This window comes from Perca fluviatilis, chromosome 11 (assembly GCF_010015445.1).
Source record: "Perca fluviatilis chromosome 11, GENO_Pfluv_1.0, whole genome shotgun sequence".
NCBI lineage: Eukaryota > Metazoa > Chordata > Actinopteri > Perciformes > Percidae > Perca > Perca fluviatilis.
The window spans coordinates 27,518,557-27,543,412 of record NC_053122.1 but is presented as its reverse complement, the minus strand read 5'-3'; the positions used below and the strand labels follow the sequence as shown (position 1 = coordinate 27,543,412).

Genomic DNA, 24,856 nt, shown 5'->3' with positions numbered 1-24,856 from the left:
ATAAAGCCTCCTTCACACAGCGCTGAAGCGTCATGACAACCTCCAACACCTCAGATTTTGGCCCCGTGGCGGTTGTTTCTGTCATGTTGTGTGACCTAAATAAGAGCGAATCTTAAAAAACAAAAAAAACAAAGAGCCTGTGTTCGTCCATGTAGCATTTTTAGAATGAAAATCCTTATTTTTTTTTCAATTTCATTTTTATTGATATTTTCATGCAAAATTAGTAGGTTGGCACAATCATTTTACCAAAACATGTTCATCTTTCAGTTGCGTGCAGTTTATAATGTGGTACAAGTGGGCAAATATGGTCCATTAGTCAGTAGTATTTTACATATTGTTAATAATAGCATAAGGCAAAGGTCAGTTACTCCATAAAACGTGTTTCTTGGTAGTTACAGTCCAGTCGTCCTTTGTTGGAGGGTTTGCCTGCAGCCTGATGCTTTAGCTGACAAAGCGTTTAGTTTATTAGGGATTTTGCCAAGGTCTAATGTGACAAACGAACAAATAGGCTATAGTAATTGTCTCCCAGTGATCACTTGGAAATTTGATATAATTAAGGGACAAACCCCCAAAAAAACATTTTCCCCATGGTTTTTTAAACCACGTTGCTTGACATTCCTGGAAAAAAGAAAGCGCCTAAGACAAATGTTTATTTGGGGCAATACACTTACTTGACCTTATTGATATGAATGAGGATTTATAAAATATAAGTCTACCCTCATTGATATAAACGGGACGTATTAAATACTAGAAACACCTCTAAGTGTAGTGCTGTATAATGTAATGACCATAAAGTTGAATCAACACTTCTCAAAAACTGTTTCAACTAAAAACTGAATATTAACCTGCATGAAAAGTAAGATGAATTGCAATGAATTAGACTGCATTAGTTCTGACCTAATAAACTGACAACTGAGCACAATAACAGTAATTGCATTAAGTCCAATAATAAGTTCTCCTATATATTCTTGTATCTACTGTACCTCCCATGGTGTTAAAGTGTCCAGCAGTAATTTAGTGAGGCAGTTGTGCTCTGTGGGAGCTGATATGGGGCTCTGACTCTGACTTCCTGCCAACAGCTAGAATTAGACACTACATTATGGGAATCTACGGAGATTCAAGGTGCTTATCTTCTTTTTAGCCCCCCCGGGATCACAGTGGAAAAATTAGTCACCAATACACAGGACCAACCTTGCCTCAGCAGGCACTTCTTTTGCACCAGTCAGCGATCCAGCCAGAGCTGGAGGAGGTGGAGGGTGGAAATGGGGGTAATAGGGGTGATGGAGGATACGGTTGCTATTGGAGATCTTGCCTGCATCACGTCATGTGTAGGGTGGGGGGGGAGGGGGAGAGCTGCGGTGTGTGTGTGTTTGAGAGAGAGAGAGAGAGAGCGATAGAGCGGGGGGAGGGGGAGGAGAGGAGGGAAGGGAAGGGAAGGGAAGGAGGAGGGCATTAAGGAAGAAGGCAGGCAGTATCAATGACATCAACCAGCAGTATCTGAGGCCGCTCGACCGGCCAATGCTCACCCGACAAAAAGGGGCTGAGGAGCAGCCCGTGACCCGCTGAGTTCCCGAGAGGTCGGTGGACAGCCAGGACGGTTTGGGGGGGGGAAACGCCGGCGATGTGTGCATGCGTCCCCCACACAAAGGCAGACCTTTCTCTGAGCAGAGCTCCGCTGCCACTGGATTACATTCATCCTTGCTTGTTTCCGAGGAAGCTTCCAGCTGCAAATCCACCCACATGAATCTACCAGACTGTAAAGAAGACGGAGCACTTCCTACCAAGGTAACCAGCATCCTTCATCCTTTTACACAGTTTTAATGTTTTTCAGCCGCGCACCCCACCCAGGCGGGTTATTTTCACTTGTCTAATAGCCTTTTGGAAACTAATGAGGTAAGTGTATATCCCTGCCGGGTGTGAAATTTCACCGTTTAGCCCCATCTCAGAGGCCGGGAGTCTCCTTGGCGTTTTTTTTTCTTCTCTTTCATCTCAGCATCACTTGAGACTTTGGGTGAAAATCCGACCGCGGGGTTGTGCAGAGCAGGCTGGTTGGCAACAGCGCTGTGAGTGCGCGTCCCCCCTTCACACACCCCCCACCCCCCTCCTTATTGTTGGCTGGGCAGCATGAGGGACCGGGGCAGACTGGCAAAAGCCTTTGTTCCTCATCCACTCTCATTTAAAGTGTTTTTTTTTTTTTTTTTCTGGTGGCCCTCTAAAGCTCTCTCCCGGTATAATGAGTCTAGTGTTGAGTCCGATTTTTTGAGTCTCAAAAAAAAAAAAGAGAACAATTTAGAGAATGAAAAAAAAAAAATAAGCACCTGCATCCTATAGATTTGTCAAGGCTATTTTAAAAGTGGAAGCTCTAAGTCCTGTTATCATTGTGGTGACATTTCAAAGATGCCACAGCAAAGTAGAAATCCCATTATGGTAATGTCATGCTTAACACGTTTGAGGGGGGGCTATTGCAGGCATATTAATAATCCATATGGGCTATTATTCTAATATTAGAGTGATTTTTTTTTCTGGCATGGAAGTCGCCAGGTGGCAAGTCGGATGGACCCATTTAACAAGACTGTTTTCTAGACAATAGAGTGGCTGCTGCATCTGCTACTCCCAGGATGACTTAAAACAGGCCCATCTGCACATATAGGCAGTGTCTATAATTATACGCAGTAGGATTTGTTTTTAAAGCAGCCACTCAGGCAGAGTGTAATTTGATGATACATCGATTCATCCTGACACATTTTCCGAGGGCTATTGCTTGTTTGGGATTTAATCATGTACACTTCAAATGCCTGTATAGGTTTTCTGTATTTCCGCTTCGTGGCCTTTTGTAAAGTGGAAAACCGAGGGAGGTCTTCCTCCTCACACACAGATGGGAACTTTTTCCCTGGGGCACCGTGCATTTGCTGGTTATTGTTCCAGACCATTTCCACACCCCTAATTATTTTAATCAGTCATTTTTACACATGGATTCCTCTCTCTTTAGTAGTTTACCTTTTTTTCCTTCTTTTCGCCTGCCCTCCCTGCCTAACAGAGGAATACACAAGGCGCTCCAGCTTTGTGAGAGGGCCAGGGATCTGGATATTTGCATTGTTATGATGGATAAAAGTCATTATGTGGACTAATACAGCTGGCATATTTCCTCTGTCTATCTCTGTCTCTGGGAAACAGATCAAATAAGCTCCTCCATGAGCCAAGAGATGCTCAGCCCCCACAGGTATTCATCTAGACACTGTTAGGAGCAGTAGCTTATGAAATCAGTGACGGCATGTACTCCCTTAAATAGTTTTTCACAGGGTTCAACCATAGGCCTCAGTGGTTTTGTGCTCTCTCCAAGCAGATAGCACTGTAAGATCCATCCAGACTTGAATATGCCAGATGACGGGCGCTCCCAGTGGAGCAGCGTTTGGTTTCACGTCAAAGGCCTCATTGAAGTCTTATTCCCAGATTCTTGCAGCAGCGTTACTCTTAACTGTTCTGCCCTCTTCTTTCCTCTCTTGTGTTACATGTTATGCCCATCCATGTTTTTTTTTTTGTCAGAAGGAGACTTTGATGCTGGAAGCGTAGCCACCTGTATTACAAGCAGACATAAACTTTGTTGTTGTCTAGGCATTGATATTAATTGACCTTTTCAAAGCCATGCAAACAGTGAGCTTCTGTCTGCTCCGCTTCTCTACTGTTTATTCAGGGCTTGGCGAAAACAATGCAGACAGCATGCAGAATGAACCCATTAGGGCCGGGCAATATGGGTGAAATTATTATAACGATATTAAGAAGAACACTTGATCTGATATTGAAATGATAACTTTACAGCTTTCAACCAAACGAACATGTCAAGTCAAGTCAATTTTATTCATATAGCCCAAAATCACAAAAGGGTCTTACTTTCTGCACGGCATTCGCAGACCCTTGATATGGATGGAAGGAACACCACCCTCAAAAAACAAGCAAACAAAAACACTTTCATGGCATTATTGTTTACGGTCTTGCGGTGGAATCATATTGTGATATATCATTCTTATGTTTTATTGTTTTACAAAATTCTGGTGGCCAAAGTAATAATTCGGAGAACATTTGATTCATTAATGTTAAGAAAGGAGGTTGTGTCTTCACAGTCAGTTCGTTGCACCTAACACCACTCTGGTGCATGTATGTGTGTGAACGTACATACATGAGCTTTAATAAAATAATTATATTGACGTTAAAAACACACAGTCAACTCACCGCAGTCACATATAGCACAATTAATAATCACATTTCACGATAAAACCTCATAACTACCCACAAAAAATAATGAATGTGCATCGTCAAATATCCATTAACCATTTGCACATGATTATTTCAAACAAACGCTTCCATTCACAATTTTCTCACTATTATTGATTTACAATTTGTTTGACATAAATAATGCAGACAACAGAATTTTGTAAAATATCATCATATAGGCTACAATATAATCAGCCGCTGGTAATCAGTAAATTATCATTCAATTTAACAACAACAAAACATGGTCTTTTCAATCCAAGATGGAATAACAAAAAATAACTGGAAAGGTTATGTGCAAAAGGATTAGGAAATATCATCATCCAGACATAGCGCCAATGTTTGCTTTGCTGTAGGTGACTACGGTATGCAGCAAGTATATTTCTATTTAAATATAAAGAACTGATGGAAACTCCACTATACTCTAACCTTGTTGAGCTGTAAGACCAATCTGTTGTTGACGCTCTCAAAAGCAAGCCAGACCCATCCTTATTTTTTAACCAAGAGGTCATTATGGGCGTGCACGTGGTCATCATGTGTCTGCGTTGCCATGTGCACATTATGAGTGAAGGCAAAGAGATGGGTTGTGACTTGACTGATGCCCTTCTCCAGATGAATCAGAAATTCTGATGTGTCAGCAGGGATGAATAATGCACAACACCCCCCCCCCCCACCACCACACCCCACCCCCCCACTACTTTGCCTCTCTTCCTCCACCTCTTGTCTTCAGTCGTTCGCCTCTCTTTTCATCACAACTGCCACATCTGAAGACATCTTCACCTCCCTTCTCACCCCTCCCCCTCCCCCTCTCCTCCTTATGCAAAAGAGGGCATAATTTCCCCCGTTGCTGCCGCTGCCTCGCTGTCCTCTGGTCAACCCCACTCTCTACTTCAGCTAACTCCGTCTTCTTCAACTTTCCTTTGCAGAAAAGTTTCTGCGCATTACGTGACATGAAACATGTTTTGTGAGCCTTTTTATTCTGCTGACATTTGCACTGAGCGTGGCTTAAAAGTGTTGATGTACACAGCTCATTATCCAATGATAAGGAGTGGGAAGTGCAGCCATTGACTTGGTTTGACAGTTACATCCATGACTGACAGAAGTCATTAGGAGGACAGGGCTGACTGACAAGATGGCTAACAAAGCAGAAGACAAACTGCCTAATCAGACGTTGGAGAAACAGCGGGCACCGTCTTCTTTTGAAGTGTACATTTAGCCGCCAATAAATGTTCAAACACCAGAATATTCTATGCACCTTGCCTTAAGAGCTTGACGAGTCCTCCAGAGTATGTTCAACTCTTGGAGTGAAAAACCTCCTCGGTGAATGCAAAGAGTGCTGGATGAATTAATTTAGGCTGGATGGGCTCCAAACTAGTTTTAAGGTCTTGTAAAATATGAAATAAGAATTTCATTTGGATTTAATTTATTCATTGGGATGAAGCCATATGAACGATAGTGTAGACAGTAACATTCTATTCGGGCTGCAACTATTATTTTCATCGTGAATTAATCTGTTAAATCTATTTTCTCGATTAATGGATTAGTTATTAGGTCTATTAAATGTCAGAAAAATAGTGAAAAATGTCCATCAGGGTTTCCCAAAGCCCAAGAGGTCGCCCTCAAATGTCTTGTTTTGTTCGCAACTCAAAGATATTCAGCTTACTGTCACAGAAGATTGAAGAAACTATAGCATATTCACATTTTAGAAGCTGGAATCAGAGAATTTTGACTCAAACCGATGAATCGCTTATCAATATAGTTGGTGATTAATGTAATAGTTAACAACTAATTGATTTATCGATTAATCTTTGCAGCTCTAAATTCTATCTCTCTTTCTAATACATTTTCTTAGTATCTTATTATCCAGGGCCATTATATTCCTATGCTATATGTTGTGTGGCTGCAGATGATTAGATTGCTTAGGTTTCATAGCCCTATGTGAATTAGGGGTGTAAAAAAAATCCATACACTTGAGTATCGCGATATTTTATTTTGCAATACTGTATCGATTTTTTTTTTTAAACGTTCAAAAATATTTGTGTAAGACATTGGTTTACGTTTATGTTGTATTTAAACCCCCTACTGCTAGATGGCTATGCTATGGCTATGCTGAGACACACCACTAGTGTCCTTGCCTAACAGTGACTTGCAGTGCCTGACTTTTTGCTAGAAGCTAACAACGTAGCTATGGCTGAACTTTGGCCTACTTTAGCATATCAAAATTAGCTCACTAAGAACCTTTGAACCACAATCCCAAACTGTCAGTTTGATTTTCTGTGTACTGAATTGTTTACCTAAAGGAAACTTCTTTGACTTTTATGAACATCATGTCTTTTTCTAAATATTAGTTTTTCTAAAATTATACTTTAAAAAAATCCCAATATATCGCCTTACGCACAGTATTGAAATATATTGCAATATATTGAATCATGACCCTTGTATGGTGATATGTATCATATCGCCAGATTCTTGCCAATACACAGCGCTAGTGTGAATCTCTTACTTTTACTCTATAGAGGGGCTCTTGGGATAGCAATTTTGGTTAGTCGGTTGGCCTATTAGATGGATTGCCATGACATTTTTTAAAGACATTTATATACTCCTTATGATTAATTGTAAACTCTCTGATGACCCATTAAAGTCTGGGTAAAGCAAAATCAGTGATTTCTTTCAAAACACATAAATACAAAATATCTGTGTCCAGGATGTTTTGCGCGGCCTAAAATCATGGTTTGATGACACACTGGAGTCATGCTTAACATAACCCCTCCCCTACTATATAAAAATAATGTTACTACTAACGTCAGTGCCTGAACTGGACTAAAAAAGGTGCCAGTACCCTATGATCATCACATGTGTCTTGGATATATTTATATTCATACATTAACTTGTAGAGGTGACCCAGAACAGTGGACTATTCAGGATTCAATCTAAGGAGCTTGATTCGACTGCCAATCTCACAGACTAATAGTCACAGTGTCTGAAAATGTGGTTATGAAACAAAGGATAATTCCATTCGGGTTATATAGGGGTGTTGAATTTCTGATTTTACGTAGAATTCCTTAATTTCTTTCCAATAAATTATGATATATAGCCTATTTTAGTATAAATATCAGCCTGATAATATAACTGTTAATAAAAATTAGAAGTAAGGGTACTCATGTGGACAAAAATCAGAAGTGCTGGTACTCAGTACTGGTGTCGTTTCGTTCACCTCGTTGTTAGCGGCAACAATTTCGGTACGTTCCACAAGCTCTCGTAGCTCGTTCAGTCTAATAAATACATGACTAAACAACTCCATTAAATGACACAATCATGTAGTGGCCAAAATGGCTGTCACTAGCATACCTTTCAGTCTTTTAGCCCGAATCGGCTACCCGACCTACCAGCAGTTACTGCTTACTGCTGTGGGTGTGTACGTTGTGCTGTCTGTCTCTGGGAAGCGTCAGGCTGTGTGTGCTATTGGGTTAGCTGCTAACGATCTCAGCAGTCTGTTGCCTGTTGGGCTGCCTGTGTTATAAGCTGTGTGTGCTGCTAGTGAACTAACACATCTGCAGCGAGAGTCTGGCTGCCAACGCTAAGCGGCCCATGGCAGCGGCTCGTTCTTTGGCTCAGTGCCTTCAGCGGATACACCCACTCTCCCAGCGTCTCAGAGCAGAGAGAACTGCTTATTTATTTCACGATTTCGAAACCTAATTTTATATTCTTGCCGTTGCTGTTTTAGTCACTCAAATTTGGCTGGGTGGTTATTAACACATTTTCTGTGGTGTCACAGACTCGGAACACACATATTTATAGAGTTTAACTTTTCATCTAGCGCCATTATGAGCTAATTAGCATGCTAATGACGCTAAAATGTCCCGGTTTACACCAACCACTATGAAATTGTCCCGGTTGTCAGCGATTACATAGCCAATGTGGTCTTATTATAGCCCGATCATTAACTAAACCCATGTAGAAAGATGATTTTGAGTGTGTGTGTCAGTCAATCTTTCGTACCAGTCTGCATCTGCATAATCTGTGCAGCCAGCATAACAATGCATATTTGTAAACATTGTTGCAATGCCTCTTCTTTTCCGTCTCGTTTTAACGGTTAGGCCTCCTTCACACTGGCTGCATGGCGTGAGCGTGTCATCTGCGCGGCGTCTCCGTTTTTATTTCGGCTCCCATGTTAACAGGTTAGAGCTTGCACACTGCCTGCGTGACACGCACGTCTCAGGCTCGCGTGCATGCTAGAAATAGGACCGGCGCCTATTTTTCACGCGACACGCAAGCATGTCGGAAGCCATTTTGACACAAATACATATTCATAAATGACATTTTGATGTTTGAAAGTCTCTAGGTTTTCACATAAATGCAGATAAAAATGTCATTTAAAAAAAATTATAAGTAATTATCAATCTTCAAATATTGCACCTGTCAATACAGAACAAAACTCACTCAATGTCTTTTAATATTATTTTTTAGATATGTAGGCTACATACCAAGAAAATTCATGAATATTAACTGAGATACCCCATTGTGTTGTGAGCAGTAGGCCTACGTGTGCTGTTGGCAAAATTGTGTCTAATCTGTCTGTGTCTATGTCTGACCTGGGCTGGCACATGTTCACGTTAAAAAGCGCGTGCGTGCACGAGCACTACAGTCACGCGCAAAGTGTCCCGGTTTTAGTTCCGGGAAATCTGGTCATCCTAGTTAAAATAGACCCTTTCTGGCAGAAAGCCCTGAAGGCTAACTTTTCTTATGTGCATTATACATGCTTGACATCAGCATGTTAGCATTGTCACTGTGAGCATGCTGATGCTCGTTTAGCGCAAAGCCCTGCTGTGCCTAAATACTGTACAGCCTCGCAGAGCTGGTAGCATGGCTGTAGACTTAAAAATGTCTTTATCTGAGTAATTCAACATTACAATACATTTAGCTTTTTTTATTATTATTTCCTAACAAATAGATCTGTTGCACCAAGTTGCATAAATCTGTTTTTATAAGATACATATAGACAGTAAAGGGGGAGAGAGACGGGGTGACATGCAGCAAAAGGCCACAGGTTGGACCCGAACTCCAGCCGCTGCCAAGGACTCAGCCTGCAGATTCCAGTTAGTGAAAGAACATCTTTATTGCATCAGTGAAACAGCTCCGCTCTACTAAAAGAGCTTCACCTTGCAGGATGTAAAAGGGACAACGTCCAGGAAACTTACAGCTCTGTTCCATCATCACAGCTCACAGATAGAAAACTTCATCAGCAGCCTGTGCTATGTGTGTGTGTGTGTGTGTGTATGTGTATGTGTGTGTCTGTAGGTGCAGGTGTTGGTGATAGTGGGGACTGGTTGACACGTCTCTTGAATGCAGCCCCACATTTGTTTGTGGCATTTCCATGATTACTCTGTCTCCGCGGCGCTGAAGGATGCCAGGTTGGATGAAGTATTTGTTTGACGGAGGTGAGAGTAATGGCTAGTCATTGGTGGAAAGCGTCCGTGTGCGAGTCTGTTACCGTTGACAAGCGTTTCATCTCTTCACTTACCGAGACACACTCTCCGTCTGATTTCAGCAATGAGACGGAGGACAAATGCACTTTTTCTACCCCATTACTCCAGTTTTCAATTCTATTCACAACTTTATCGTCCCTCAAGGAGAAATTCATTTGGCGTCACAAATCTCATCTCCATCAGGAAGCCGTGCAATGGCTGGTTAGTGACAGAACTGCTAAGGCTGGTCGCCTGTCTAGCATCTAAATAGGATTTTTTCACCAGCACACGGGCCTCAGATATCTACTGCTTCTATTCAGCAATGAATTCTTGAGGTCAATGATCATGTAAATTGTCAGTAATCAACGTCTTTTGGCTAGATTTTTCTACAGTATATATACCATTTACCAAACAGTAAGGAGTGTGAAATGAATGTTAATGTTCTATAGATGATCTCAGTGTTGTTGCAGAACGGTGTGTGTGTGAGATAATGAGCTCTCAGCGGACAACATACAGTATCATGTGACCAATCCAGACAGGTGATACCATGGCAGCACAAATACAGAGGAGAGGATTGGAACATGGGCAAACACAACAGTCGGTCTCCAGAAAATGAATAAGCACCTACCAAAAGGGGATGGAGAGATTTTACAAAAGCTAAGAACGAATAAAGGGTTGCTTCAAGATTGAGGCACACAGTGGGGGGGTTTACAGTGTGGGGATGAGTTAAAGCTGTGCAGTGTTGTGTGTTTCAAATGTCTGTTGTGTGCTTGCTGAGGATGATATTGGTTCTATCAATCAATAAAAGGATGAATCCATTTGGAGTCCATTCACGGAGCTTGGCCTACATTAATGGCGTCCCCATTAGATGATTCTACGTGAATGATCAATCAATGTGAGGTTATTTAAACAGAGCACCGTGTTTCTCAAGGCTACCGTTACCACTCTCAAGACGAGCTTATCAACAAGCCCTGAAATCTGCTTTACACCACCGGATTTTTGTCTCCTGACTGATGTAGGTTTTGCTAAACAGCTGAAACAGGGAGGGAAAAATGGCTGCCGTGTGTCGTTATTGAAGCACAATTGAAATATGATGATGACGACATTGACGTCCAGGAAGATGAAGGTGTTCTCTGTAGTCATGGAGCCTTAGTCCAGCTCCAGGAGAAGCTCACTAATTGGCTGCGGTGTGTCGTGGCTGGCAAGACTCATCACTTTCCTTTCCTGTGTGTGAGCGTGTGTGTGCGCGTGCGTGCGTGCGTGCGTGTGTGCGTGCGTGCGTGTGCGCCCTGCTCCTTAGAATTGTAATAATTCATTTTATTGAGAAATGATGGTGAAGCTTTGGGGAATAACCACACATAGATCTTGTCTAATCAAGTCTTAAGTGTGAATATGTATGTTTATTCCGATAGATGCACACTCCGTGATTATAACTTAGAGCAGCCAGCCTATAATTATTGAGCCGCCGCAACATGTGTGTTTAACAATTAGGGATGTACATGGCAGCGCATAATGTGGGCATCAGTATGTATATACAGTTCTCTCTCCCGCTGGGATAAGGGTATTTGCCAGCCTCAGATATGCTAATTGGACAGCGAGTTGACAAGGACTTAACCATCAGCCTGCGTAATGAGCCGCTGCACAGAAGATCGGCTGCCTCTGAAGAGCAAGCAACACGGAGAGAGAAAGGTTGGCCTGAAAGAAATTACAAAATATGTTTGGGTGTTTGTCTGCTGAGCTCTGTGTTGTGGTTTCCGTTGAGTGAACGTTGCGGAGGTGTCTGTGTGTGGACATGCCGAAACCCTCCACCTGTCAGGTGAAACTGTATCTGCAAAATGTCCAATTTTTGCATGGAAAAAAAAAACAACTAACTCAGCCATGTTTTAGCTGGACGACATTGCATTTTGGCAGTACCCTAAGGGTTTTGAAAGAGGTTTATGAGCCTAAGGGGTTGAAAATTTAACTCGGCTCATGGAGGAGCAAGTAATCCTGCAACTTATTTCAAAGCATGAAAATTGTCGTAATCGAAGCTGTGAGGTTTTCATCTTCAACTGTGTGATGCATAGCTCCATGTTAAAGCATATATATATATATTATATATATATATACATATACATATATATATATATTAGTACTGTCAAATGATTAAAATATTTAATCGTGATTAATCGCATTAATGCCATAGTTAACTCGCAATTAATTGCAATTAATCGCACATTTTTATCTATTCTAAAGGTCCCTTGATTTCTTTTTGTCCCATTATTTTTTCTCATTTTAATGCTTTGTGCTTTTGTCACCTGGCTTTGACGAGGGGGCGGAGAATTTGCATCAGCTGTGTGCTCGGCCATCAAGTGGTATTTCAGACTGGACGTGCTGCGATGATAGCTAATGCTGCGTTCCAGACACAGTTTTTAACGCGTAAGTTACGACTTCAATTCACGACTTCAATTCACGACTCACGAGTTGGTAGCATTCCAGGCAAAGTCACCACAAACCCTTCTACCTAGCGGCTACCTAACGTTGACGTTAGCTATCTAGGTTACTTTACGTTGCCTATTTATGTCTATTAATTTCTACTTATCACTGTTAATAAACGGCATCTGTACAGCATCAACGAGGTCGCCATTGTTGTTTATGTGTGTGTGACGTCAAAAACTGTAACTGGGAGTACAACAATCTGGTACGAGTTCATGGGTAGTATGTTACGGGTTTGACTGCCGTTCCATCAGTTCACAACAACAAAACACACAGATCACTTTGTTCTTGTCAATGGAACCATTTGGCAACTTTTTAAAAGTAAACTTACCATTCAGAATCTTATTAGCATCCATTTTGGCGTCTCGCGCTCGCCATCCACTCTAAACGTAACGTTAGCCTTAGTACTCTTTGGCAAGCCCAAACAGGTGTGTGCGGCGTGCCTGTTGTTTTGTTTCCGGTCTAGCTAGATCCGGTGTGGTGTTGTAGTTTTTCTAACGTTACTAGTTGTTTCAACAGCATGTGAAAAAAACTACAAAGTTTGCTGGGCCAAAAAAAACATTAATAATAAAAAATTTAAAAAAATGTACGCCGTTTAACTGAGAGCACTAATATATATATATATATATATATATGAGGCTGGCAAATACCCTTATCCCACATCCACACTGACTCTTAAATACCTTCCCTTCTTACCTATGCTAAAAAATATATAAGTATTAAACATGTTTGGGTCTGTTTTTGAAGTATTTATAGCTAATATATTATGTGCTTTTCTTTCTAGTTTTTTTCATGTAGTCTAAGTGACTTTTTTTGTCAAGCATAATGAGCATAATATCACTTGGTGGGTGAAAGTAGCTCCTCAGAAAACAGCTGGCAGTGCATTAGAGATTAATAAAAACACCATTAGTTGAAATAATGGTTAGAGAATAATGAACTGTAAATGAATGTATTTTAAATGAAAATTGTATTACAGTATATTCTGATAATAATGATATTACAGCATCTCATTTAAAGGTGCTCTAAGCGATGCCACACATTTTTTAGGCTACATTTTTTGTCACACACCGCAAACATCTCCTCACTATCTGCGAGCTGCCGGTCCCCTGAACACACTGTAAAAAAAACGCACTCTCTGTAGACAGCCCAGGCTCCACAAACGCCAACAAAAACAAACTGTGCCAACCTGCACCACGAAACATAACAAACAGTGTTCCAGCCAATAACCGACAAGAAGGATTTGGGGGTGAGGGTTAGTGCGTGGAAGGGAGGGGACGGGATGAGGAGGAGGGAGGGGCGAGCTAGCCTCCGTTTTGTTTGACAATACTTCGAACGTCAACAAGAAGTGACGTCACCCAACATCGCTTAGAGCGCCTTTAAAAAAAAAATTAAAAAAATAAAGGATGTTGAGATTTACTAAAGCTGACTCTTCATGCCAGAAGCACTAACTGTGACTTTCTCTTAGCCTATAAACACTTTTACTATGTTCACTCTATTCTGATCCCCCTATGATAATCTGCCCTATATGTACTTTTATACGATTTGGTAATACATTTCCTGCTTAGCGGAAAGCCACATCTGTTGCTGGGCTCATCCAAGGCCAATGCATCCATTATTGGATGCCTCTTTCTATCTGTGTTGGTTTGTGAGACCTTGGAGCCCCTTTACGCGTGGGTGCACGTTTGCTGCGCCATTGTTGGGCTGCAGCAGCTTTGCTATGGCCTAGACATGCGGAGATTGAGGTCGAAGGGAAACTTAGTTTGGTTCATTTTGCACACTAGGATTGGGGAAGGAGAAGGTTTCGGTCACGCTTCCCTCTCCACCCCTCCCTCTCTTGGCTATGAAATGGAGTTGTGAAGTATAAAAAGTGAAGCACATCCAGAAAGTTTTAACGGGAAACAGTTAGGGCTGGGCAATATATCAATATTATATCGACATTGTGATGTGACACTAGATATCATCTTAGATTTTCGCTATTGTAATATCGTTTTTTTCCCGGTTTGACAGGCTGCATTACATTAAAGTGATGTCCTTTTTCTGAACTTACCAGACTGTTCTAGCTGTGCTATTATTTGCCTTTATCCACTTAGTCATTATTTATCCATAATTGATGATTAATTATCAAAAACCTCATTGTGTAAATATTTTGTAAAAGCCCCAATAGTCAACTCTACAGTATCGTTGCAGTATCGATATTGAGGTATTTGGTAAAAAAAAATATCATGATATTTGATTTTCTCCATACTCAGCCTTATAGGAACAGGGATCTAATGTAACAGGTGAAATGGTCAAAAATAATGGTCATGCTGGTGTAATCCTATTGATGTGCTGATGCTGTGCAGGGTAAAAGGCTGATAGCTTCTTCACTTCTTGATTAGACAGAAGGGTCAGACGGCGAGGATGTTGCTGAAAACGTGGCTGAAATGAAGAAAATCAGAGTGTAGGGTTGAGGAAATTGTACACTCTCACTTCAGCAGAAGTTTGTCATTCCAGTGTCTTTAAATGCTTAGTGCACATGTCCTCTATTACTGTAGCTGCAGGTGATCAGTTAATTAAATTGTGGCCTCCAGCAAAAACCCACGCTCGATGCCAGAGAAAGCCTGAGAGAGAGGAAGTGGGTGGATTCAATTTTTAAATTCTGTTTTCTCATGATCCCAAGGAAGCTATTTTTAGGATTGGGATATTATTTCACGATAATAAGGAAATCATGCTGGTTTTCTGAAGATCACATAATAAAGTATAAAAGGAAACGTCCCACTGGAGACACAGGATGATGTGTAAGAGAGATTTGAAAGCACTCGTAAAGAGAAAGCGCACTCCACGATACCTGAATATGAATATTCATTCTCATCAAAAAGGGAGATGGAAAAGGTGCAAACATAGATCTTTACAGAATGGAAATTGAAAATGTTGAATTGCAACCAATTATGAACACAAATAGACCTAATGTCTGTACTCGCTTACCTCAAACTGTACCCTTTAACCGAGAGACTGAAAGAAAGAATAAATAATGGAATACAAATAAATAAATGATGTCATCAAGCCATTATTGTATCCTCACTCTACTATTCCAAACATGGAAATAAAAATATATATTTTTATAAAAAGAAAAAAAGACGGGTTTTTTTAAATTTTCTTTATTCAACGAGGTAAATCTCATTGAGTTTGGGAATCTGTTTTGCAAGTGAGACCTGGCCAGCATTAGAAAAGCATTAGAAAACAATGCAGATAAAACAGTACTAAAAACAAATAACAGTACTTACTTACTATACACTTAAGAATGGATTTATTTATGATTTCACGAGAAAATACACCTTGTTTCTTCAACTTCATTATTCTTTATTTTTATCATGAATTAAACTATTATATTTGGGTTAGTTAATGATTTAGTGTGCAATTAGTCATTTCATTTCTAATTTAGTTTAGTAATAAATAATTGAATAAGGAAATGCAAATCTCTTTTCACCACAGTTCAGAGGGATGTCTTAAAATGCCTATTAGACCATCAGTCAACACCCCCCCCCAAACTATTACATTTAAAGTGACATAAAAATCATAAAAAATCAAGCTAGGCAATTAGTCAAATTAAATAATTACTGATTATGAGGATACATACTTGAATAAATAAATAAATGAATACCCAAAATAAACAATGCACGAGTACTCGTTTCAGCAGTATATTGCTCGATGGTGAAACACATCATAAATAACGACATAAATGGGCTTTCCATCTGTCCGTTTGCTTTGGTGTGAGATTGCTTTTTCCATGAGTCATATTTGCTCTCAGAAGTGTGATTCGAAACTCCAGCAGCAACCTAGCTTCAGACCAGTGATGGCGATGGTTGCCTCTGCTCGGGAATGTTTATTGCTATTTGTCAAAACTTGAATTCATTCAAATTCAATTCAAAGAACTTTATTTATCCGTTAGGAACTTCATTTGTGTTGAGCATCAGTGCATGTACAATACCATGAACACAGCATAATCTAACACACACACACACGCGCACACACACACACACACACACACACACACACACACACAGTTCCATATAGACAAATAATAAATAGTTACCAATAAATAGTAACATAAATAGTAACCAAAGCTTGCAAAGTACAATAGATAAATACATGATAAATAAGCATTAAGCATTAAAAAACAGTTACATAAAAAAAAAAATAGTAAATGTGTCAATCATTCATATTTCTGATAGATGTAGGCACAAAACTTGTCATGGCTCTCTTGGTCCTAAATATAAGTGATCTGTATCTCTGGCCTGAAGGTAAAAGACAATAGTGACTGTGCAGTGTATTAGTAGCGTCTAAGGCTATTTGTGTTCCTTTTGTTTTTGTCCTCCTGTAATAAATACTGATGAGTGGTTCCTGCACCTGTCCAATTATTTTACTACTTATTGTTATAACTTTGTTTAGTGTGTTACGATGAATGTTAGATAGTGATCCAAACCAAGCTGATATGTTGAAAGTTATTACAGACTCAATGAATACCATGATATAACATTGTTTGGATGTTTGGATGGGGAAACCATAGCCCTAATTTTAGCATCCTGCAGCATTAAGACGTATATAGATTTAGTTGAAGCACCCAAGTCTCCAGATTTATTATTTTATTCAAAAAAATCGCATTGAAAAAATCATATTAGAGTAAAGTTGTGTTTTCGGTTCAGCCTCAGATAGTTTTTTATCTTGCTGTTAAATGTAACAAGTGTAACAGGGCCGTGCCCCTCTCCGTAAGCCGTGCTTCATCCTGTGCCTCTGATCCTCAACGTTTGTGTGTGTTTTTTTTTTTTTTTTTTTTTTTTTTTTTTTTTTTTTTTTTTGGTGTGGGGGGGGGGGGTTTTTTTTAGGGGGGGGGGGTGTAGTGTTTTTTGTTTTTGTGTGTGTTTTTTTTTTTTTGTGGTGGGGTGGGGGGGGGTGGTGTGGGGGGGGGGGGGGGAGGGGGAGTGTGAGAGAGTGAGTGCCAATCTCCCCCATGATGCTTTGCCATCTGCCGTGTGTGTGTGTGTGTGCATTTTGCAAGTGTGTATGCATTTTGTGAGTGTGTGTGCATTTTGTGAGTGCCGTGTGCCTACAGGGTCCAGGGTCATAGGAAACGTGAGGTAATACCAATCCCAGCCCCTCCTTGTATCTGAATAATACACGGTTCCTACTCCAAACTTTTTCTCTCCAAGCTGCCTCACAAAGCCTTGCATTATTCAAGACGAGGTTATTTTTATGCTGAAAAAAATATAAGTGTAGGCTATAAGTTTAGAATCATTGGTAAAAATGTGAACGAGGAAAAATGGCAGTGGATGTATAATGTTATTATTCAACCCTAAAAAGCATTGTGGTGCACTGCACAACCATCGATTATTTTTCCTGCCATCATGTTCCCCTTAAATATATATATAAAAAAGTTTTCTGATCTTTTTTCTGCTGAACCGTGTCCCCCAAGTATCCCAACACACATATGCTCACAGCACTGGATCAGAATGAAAGCTTAAAGAAATAAAAAACAGTATGAGCTTCCTAACAGGTGTCCTATCTCACTGCTAGCACAGTGCTGCAGGAAACAGATCTGGTCCCTCTCCTTTATCGTAGTTCGTTGTCATGGAGACAGGCCTTGTGAGACCATCTCAACCCACTTGGTGAAAGGCATCACATGGGTAAAGGGGTGTGTGTGTGTGGGGGGTGGAGAAAAACAAAACATGTCATCTTCCAAGGGACCCAGTGGAGCAGGGGCAGGTTGGATGCCACGTAAACAGTGCTATTTCATCAGCCTGATGGAGCACAATAACCGGTGTGCATTTCACCACCTGAGCTATGGTGTCATTATCAGCCCCCCTGCGCATAAATAGCATGTGTATCCCCATCAATCTATCTGTCTGGCTGACCATCTGTGTTGTCACGCTGAAAAGGTAATAAGACCAATCCCTGTTGCCTTCTCCACTGGATGCTGAGCCAGAGGATCAGATGATCGGGGAGAGCAGGTTGTCATATCTGTGAGGGGGCTGTACAGGCTGTAGGTAGGCCTGAGTCATGAGAAGTGTTCATGCTCGCACCCTTTTAATTCTGCCTCTGTGACAAGCAGAGTGCATGGCTGTTCTCTGTCTACATGACGAAAGAGAAGGAGCTTGGTTTGAAAGCCTTAAATGCCATTAGCACAAGCGCAGATGTGCCCAGACCGGCTTGGTCGGCTGCTGCGTCCGTGTTATCTGTTTTGGCTCGCTCCCTCGACATTCACAGCTGTAGGATGCTCTAAGCCTTTTTGTTTGAACTGTGTCAATGGACCAACAACAGCTGGAGCCGCCGGTGCAGGGCAGCTGGGGGAGAGGAAGAGGATTTGGATACAAGCAGGGGTTAGAGTGCGCATAGAAATGAAAGGGTGCCGCGGAGGAGATGGCATCGAGAGAAGAAGAACAAGGGAGGTGACGAGGAGAGTAGAGAGGAGAGGGGCGGAAGGGGATGAAAGGAGATGGTGGAAGAGGAGATTTCAGGAATACGGCATCTAATACAGGAATGAGATGAGGGTAAGATTAAGGATTAGGCAGAGGGTAAGCGACTAGGGGAGATAGAGCAGAGAGGGCTTTGTCAGCAGGTGAAAGACAACAGGGAGGGGTGGATGAACTGAGAATGATAGATAGGGTTAGACTGAGGTCACAGAGAGATATAAAGGCACCAGCAAATCCAACACATAGGACAGAGGAGGCAGACAATGCAACATACGAGGAGTACCTAATGTTTCAGTGGCCGTGTGGCTCCACGGAGAGCAGTCTTCCTAGTTCGATTAACGGTGGCAAATTGAGTTTCCGTAAGAGGAGAATTTACTTAACATGCTGCCAATGGTGCTTGAATGAGCCCTGATCTGATTTTTCTTATCACATTGTTCAATTGAAAAGGGGACGCTGAAAGCTTTTCTATCCGACGTGTATTACGCGGCGCTTGATAAGACGAGGGCAAAGCGGCGCGAAAGCGAGCCTGTATTAGATAGACGGCCATGTTTTCAGATGAGCTATTTTTAGTGTATATAGCAGCTGGCAGACAGTAATGTGTTTGAGCAGGTCATTAGTTCAATAAGTGGTTGAAGGAGTCTTTGAATATGTAACTCACCAGAAATGCCTCTTTCATTTAGTAAAGGCGTGTAAGGGTCGGCCCCATCTCTGCTGCTCCATTTCTGGCGGCGTATCAGGGATGTCGGGGTGAAAGCGCGCTCATGGGTGTTTGCGCATATTTATGTGCCGATCACAATGTGGCCTGTCACCTGTGAATACATATTATGTCTCCCTGAGAGCATTTATGTTATCCTGTAGGGATACTTGAAGGGAGACGTGCATTTGTGTGATATATGACAGGTTACCAAAGGCTCTCTTCTTATTTGGCCTCCCCACCTGCGGTCTGACACATCGGGCGGAGGGGTGGGGGTCCGGAGAGCTCGATAGATTGTTGCGTTATTGACTCCCAGACAGGGAGCTTCTGCACAGTTTGTCTAAATCGCTGTAAGCAGACATGAATTATGTTCAGACTTCCAGATATGCGCGACCTCGTGTGTATGGTTTTATGTGAGGAAAGCGAGCTAAATAGTGAGAGAGATCCCCCCCCCCCCAAGGATAGGGATTAACAAAAGGGGCAACATAGCAGTTTCTGATAGATTTGGTGTTATTGAATTTTGCTGCATTCCTAGTGACCCCTTAATCCTCTTTGTTTAAGTGTTTTCCATTAAGGTGGCACAGTCTGGATGTATTATTGCATTAACACTTTTATGTGCCACAAGAACAGTAAAATACTGAACGGTATCAAGGAATTAGGCCAGAGCTAAAGTTAAATGAAATAATTAGGATTTCTGAGGGAGAGAAAAAAACTCTTAAAAATGTATCATTGCAGCTCATTTCACGGCTCACTAGAAAAGGAGACTTATTATCACAGAAGCAGTAGGCTACGCCAAAAACTATTTTGGTCTGTTTCTTGTCTTAGTTGTTGAGCAGTGGCTCTATTGTTCTGGTATTAGTTCAGTCAGAGCTGGCCTGCTTGAGCTGTTAATCCTAAATCAGAAGTGCTCTGGCTAAATCAAAAGACCTAATCCTGCATTAGCATGAATTTGTCTTTACTGTTCTTCACGAGGATGTTCTCTCTACATCTGTATGAGTTATTGTATGTTTTCCCTCTCTCCCCTCATGGTGCACTGACATTTCAGCTGCCGCTCTAAAAGCAGAACGATGAATCAGAGGTGGAGGAAATTTGCCTTTCATACGTTTCAGCTGACCTTCATGTTTTTTTTTGGTTTGTTTTTTCTGTCTGCAGAGTGCCTATCCTTGTTGAGTGAAGCCCTAACCTTATCTCCATCATCTCCAACCAATCCACGGTGGTGCCATGCCTCTGTCAGGTGGAGTTCTAGCCCAGTCCAGGAGGCCTGTCCTGGGGCTCAGCCTTTGCCCCTCTGCCCTGTGTCTGCTGCTGCCTTTGATTATCCTGTTAACCAACCCTCTGAGCATCGTGTGTGGAGCACTAGGTATGACTAACTCTATCTATCTATCTATCTATCTATCTATCTATCTATCTATCTATCTATCTATCTATCTATCTATCTATCTATCTATCTATCTGTCTGTCTGTCTGTCTGTCTGTCTGTCTGTCTGTCTGTCTGTCTATCTATCTGCTAGCTAGTTGTCAGTTTATCTGGCTACCTAGCTAACGTTACCTTTTTTTTTAGCTAATGTTAACTACCTAGCTTAAATCTTATTTTCAACAAAATTTTGTACAATGATAGTTTCCAATATATTTGTACCACAAATGTATATCTATCTGTCTGTCTGTCTGTCTGTCTGTCTGTCTGTCTGTCTGTCTGTCTAGCTAGCTAGCTAGCTATACCTTTCTTTCTCTTGCTTTCTTCATAAATGTGAATGTGTGTGGATGCATGCAAATCCTGTGCGTGCGTGTGTGGATGTGTGCGTGCGTGTGTGTGTGTGTGCTTGCGTGTGTGTGTGTGTGCGCGTATGTGCATGCGTGTGTGTGTGTGTGTGTGTGTGTGTGTGTGTGCGGAACATCAGGTCTGGACGGTGGGGTTGTTAATATGTTTTGATAAGCCGGGAGGTCCCATCAGCATGTTCCTCATCATATCCTTGATTACAACATTTCCACAGATTTGCTGCCTAAGTAGTCCACACACATACACCCACGCACCCACATGCTTAGACACACTCAGCTTTCACTGCTCTGAAAATATAACCAAGCTGATTTCTTGAAAGAGGATACAGGCTAAATATGGAGATAGCACTTTTCAGTGTTAGGAATGGGGATTTGCTAACGTATTTTTCATTTTCCATTTGTGTAACCAATTTTATGGCCATGATCCTTTTGAGAAGACTTACGTCATATCTGAAATATTTTTATATTTAGTGAAGAGGTAGAATTACACAACACATAACTTTCAGTTGAAACGTTGTGGGATAGAAGATATCTGCCTTTGGACCACATACAGCAGAGGCTTTTCAAGTAGAAGGCGGGCCTCCCCAGGGGAGGTCCAAGCTGTTTCAGGGGAGGCTCAGTGAATGGAATAGAAAAAAATATTACATCAGTTATTACATTAGTTATCAAAACATTACATAATAGCCTTACTGTGTGCGATTTGTTTAAAGAGATAATTCAGAGATACAGTAGTTTTGAGGAATATTACTGTTATTCCTACTTTCCCAGAGTCAGAAACTAGTAAATGCCTTAGGACAGACCTTTTTTATGTATTAAGTGTAGTCTGAAGATATCTCAAACAGCAACGTTAGGCTACCTTGGCTCAATTGTTGAGTTATGGGATCAAATTACATAATCATAATAGGCATTCAGGAATTGAGCTAAACGAAGCAGGGCGGGAGGTTAGCTTTAGCTTTATCCAAGATTGTAACTTAGAGTGTAGAAATGTAATAGAAAAATCTAACCAAGAACCACTGAAATACAATGCTTGGAATCCAAATTTTCCTTGACTCAAAATGAATCTAGTGTTTCTACCCATTTGTGCCATTTTTATCTTCACTGTTTCTCATGCAAAGCTGATCCAATTTTAATGATTTTTGCACACACCAAAAATGGCAACGACCTAGATTGCAGTTGTACTATTATAACAGCGCTAGGTTACTTTGACCCAGCATTCTGGGGCGTACAACCGACCTAGCATGTTGGGTCAAAGTAACCTAGTGTTGGGTTAGTCCATATTTGACCCACCGCTGGGTTGCAGTTACCCAAGTTGGGTTAAATTCAACCCAACATTTATTTTGTGTGATAGACTACACTGTTTGGCTGTTGTATAGAACTAAGTTGATTGCAAAGTCACACAGAGACAGAACTCCTAGTTACCCAAAAGACTTTACTTATTTGTGAATAATTGTTTCCAGACTATAGGCCCCCCAACAAGTAACACAGTTATTCTTTAAAAAATAAAAAAATAAAAATAAAAAAACTAGATTATTTAAGAATAACTGGTTATAACAGACAGTAGTCCTAAAAGGTGAGATTTGTGTGTAGGCCGTGTCCGTGTCTCTGAAGATTTCTATGGCTCAAATCAAATCTCTTCTACCTTATTGAAAATTAATAAATTCATTTCAGACATGATACTTTTCCATTACTCTTTGAAAGTGAACGGTAGATCATTTTTGTGAGAGAAATAATAAACATGTTTTGCTTACAATTCAGACCCAATCTCAGAATCATGCAATGCAAATTCCTACAAACTGTGTTGCTACATTTCCACCCTTCAACTTCACAGCATACTCCAACTCCAACCTCATCATCTTTGTATCACATAATTAGTTGTCTTTGGACGCATTTGGCTGTGCGATGCAAACACCTTTGACAGCAAAGACACAAACAGATAGAGATGCATTATTAAAAGTGGCTTAAAGGCTTGTCAGACCACAGATGGTTTGCCGTAAGTAATGTCACTTTAAGGCACTAGTTGCAACATTTCACCAGGGGTTACATTCATTTACCCAAAAGAACTTGACAAATTAAACCTGTACCAAATACTTTTCTGTTCACATGGCATGCTAACTACACTATTACACTATACCTGCTGTTACAAAGGTGATTCATTAGAAACAGGCCAGTGGTGGTAGATCAGTGATAGACCTGTCTGGTCCAGTGCAACAGAGTGAAACCTACTATTAGAGAGAGCTCCTCATTAGTCCCGTATTTTCCAGGCAGCTTTCTAGAACCTGCTGATCATAACAAGTTTCTATTCAGTGCAAATCCATCTAGAGCCAGTCCCTTGTAGTGCTTTCCCCTGGCTTTCAGAAGAGGCTTAAGTGGTAACATTGCCAGTGGGGTCGGTTTTGCACGAGGATTGATGTTGAAGCGCATTTAAGAGAACACAGTTTTCGGACTGAACATAAAAACCCCTGAAGCCCATGTAGGAGCTGTAAGAAGCGCATGACATTCATTCATAATCCCATAGTCAGGAGAAGACAGTTTTCAGCCATGACATTTTTTTTGGACTTTTTATCATTTACATTCTTACATTGTTGGCAGGGGAAAAGGGCAATTTGCTCAATACTCTGTGTGCTTTTCTAAGAGTCTAACAGGCAGGAAATATCCCGCTCTTGAGTTCTAAAATGGTGGGCATAAATTTGTTCTGATTGACTATACTGCTACCAGCTTTTTGCTTCATCCTGTTGGGGATTATGGCAGGCATAAAATGAAACCACTTTATTTCTGACATTCAGAGTAGGTCTTTAAGAGGCACAACACATTGCAGCAGGCACAGGAGAAGTCTTTTGACACGGTGTTATTCCACTTACTGTCAAGGCATTGCAGTGAAACTAGAAAGTGGTCCGTGTGGCTTTTAGCCAGTGAGCAGAAGTGGGAAAAGGTGCTTTTAAAATCTGCTTGCGATTATTTGATAGGCAAGCTTCTTTCCTTTTTTTTTTGTTCCTGTTCTGTCTTCAGAGCAGAAGTGAATCAACACAGCAGGACCTCACCCACCCAGACACAGGGGGGAGTGGGAGGAGGGATCCAGGTTGCTATGGTAAGGGTCATCCTCACTTCACCCTGATGGATGGCAGCGATTCTGTAGCTGAGGAGGAGTTAAGCTGGGGACCATGGCAACAGGCCACAGATGGATAGCAAGGGGTGGTTGCATGGAGTTGCTTGATTGATTTCACTCAGCCACTGTGAAAAATATAGGTTCAGTACTGTTGGCTCAATATTGGACTTGGAAATTGCTATTTTCTTACAAAGGGCAACTGCTGCACTTAGGCCTATACATCCCACATCAGATGCATCATACCGGATGAAATAGTTCTCCTCAAGGAGAGGCAGAGCTGCAAATTAACACAATGGTGGTAAATGCATTGGATTTGTAAAGATGATCAGAATGTGCAAGTGCAAATCCCCCTATAGGTGATAGAGTGTACATCAAGTATAAATACGTTTAAACCAATTATATGCTGTGAATGTGCAGCCAACACTTATCCCACCTGTGAAACACTCATGTGTCATGACAGCCTGTGCTGCATGCAGTAGGATAGCCTGCCCTGGAGGAAGCAGAGCGACAGAGGGAGGGGGAGACGGACAGAGAGAGAGAGAGAGAGAGAGAGAGAGATGTTCCTCTGAAGCCCAACCCCATCTTTTATTTATGACCCACAGGAAGTCCTTCAGCATGTCCTCTAGATGAT

General features: G+C 41.2%; 1 protein-coding gene across 20 annotated transcripts in view; it reads left to right on the top strand.

The window, feature by feature from the left end:
* The first annotated feature begins 1,445 nt into the window (after window positions 1-1,445).
* LOC120568140 (receptor-type tyrosine-protein phosphatase S-like) overlaps window positions 1,446-24,856 on the top strand; it is an 86,552-nt gene continuing 63,141 nt past the window's right edge. For 13 of the 20 annotated variants that reach the window (XM_039815448.1, XM_039815447.1, XM_039815436.1 and 10 more), the window contains exons 1-2: window positions 1,446-1,785; window positions 20,499-20,706. In XM_039815448.1, coding sequence (XP_039671382.1) covers window positions 20,568-20,706 — 139 coding nt within the window. In that variant the 5' untranslated portion in view covers window positions 1,446-1,785; window positions 20,499-20,567. Of the gene's footprint in view, window positions 1,786-20,498; window positions 20,707-24,856 lie in introns of those variants that run through there. The other 7 variants (XM_039815443.1, XM_039815442.1, XM_039815440.1 and 4 more) reach the window with 3 other exon arrangements.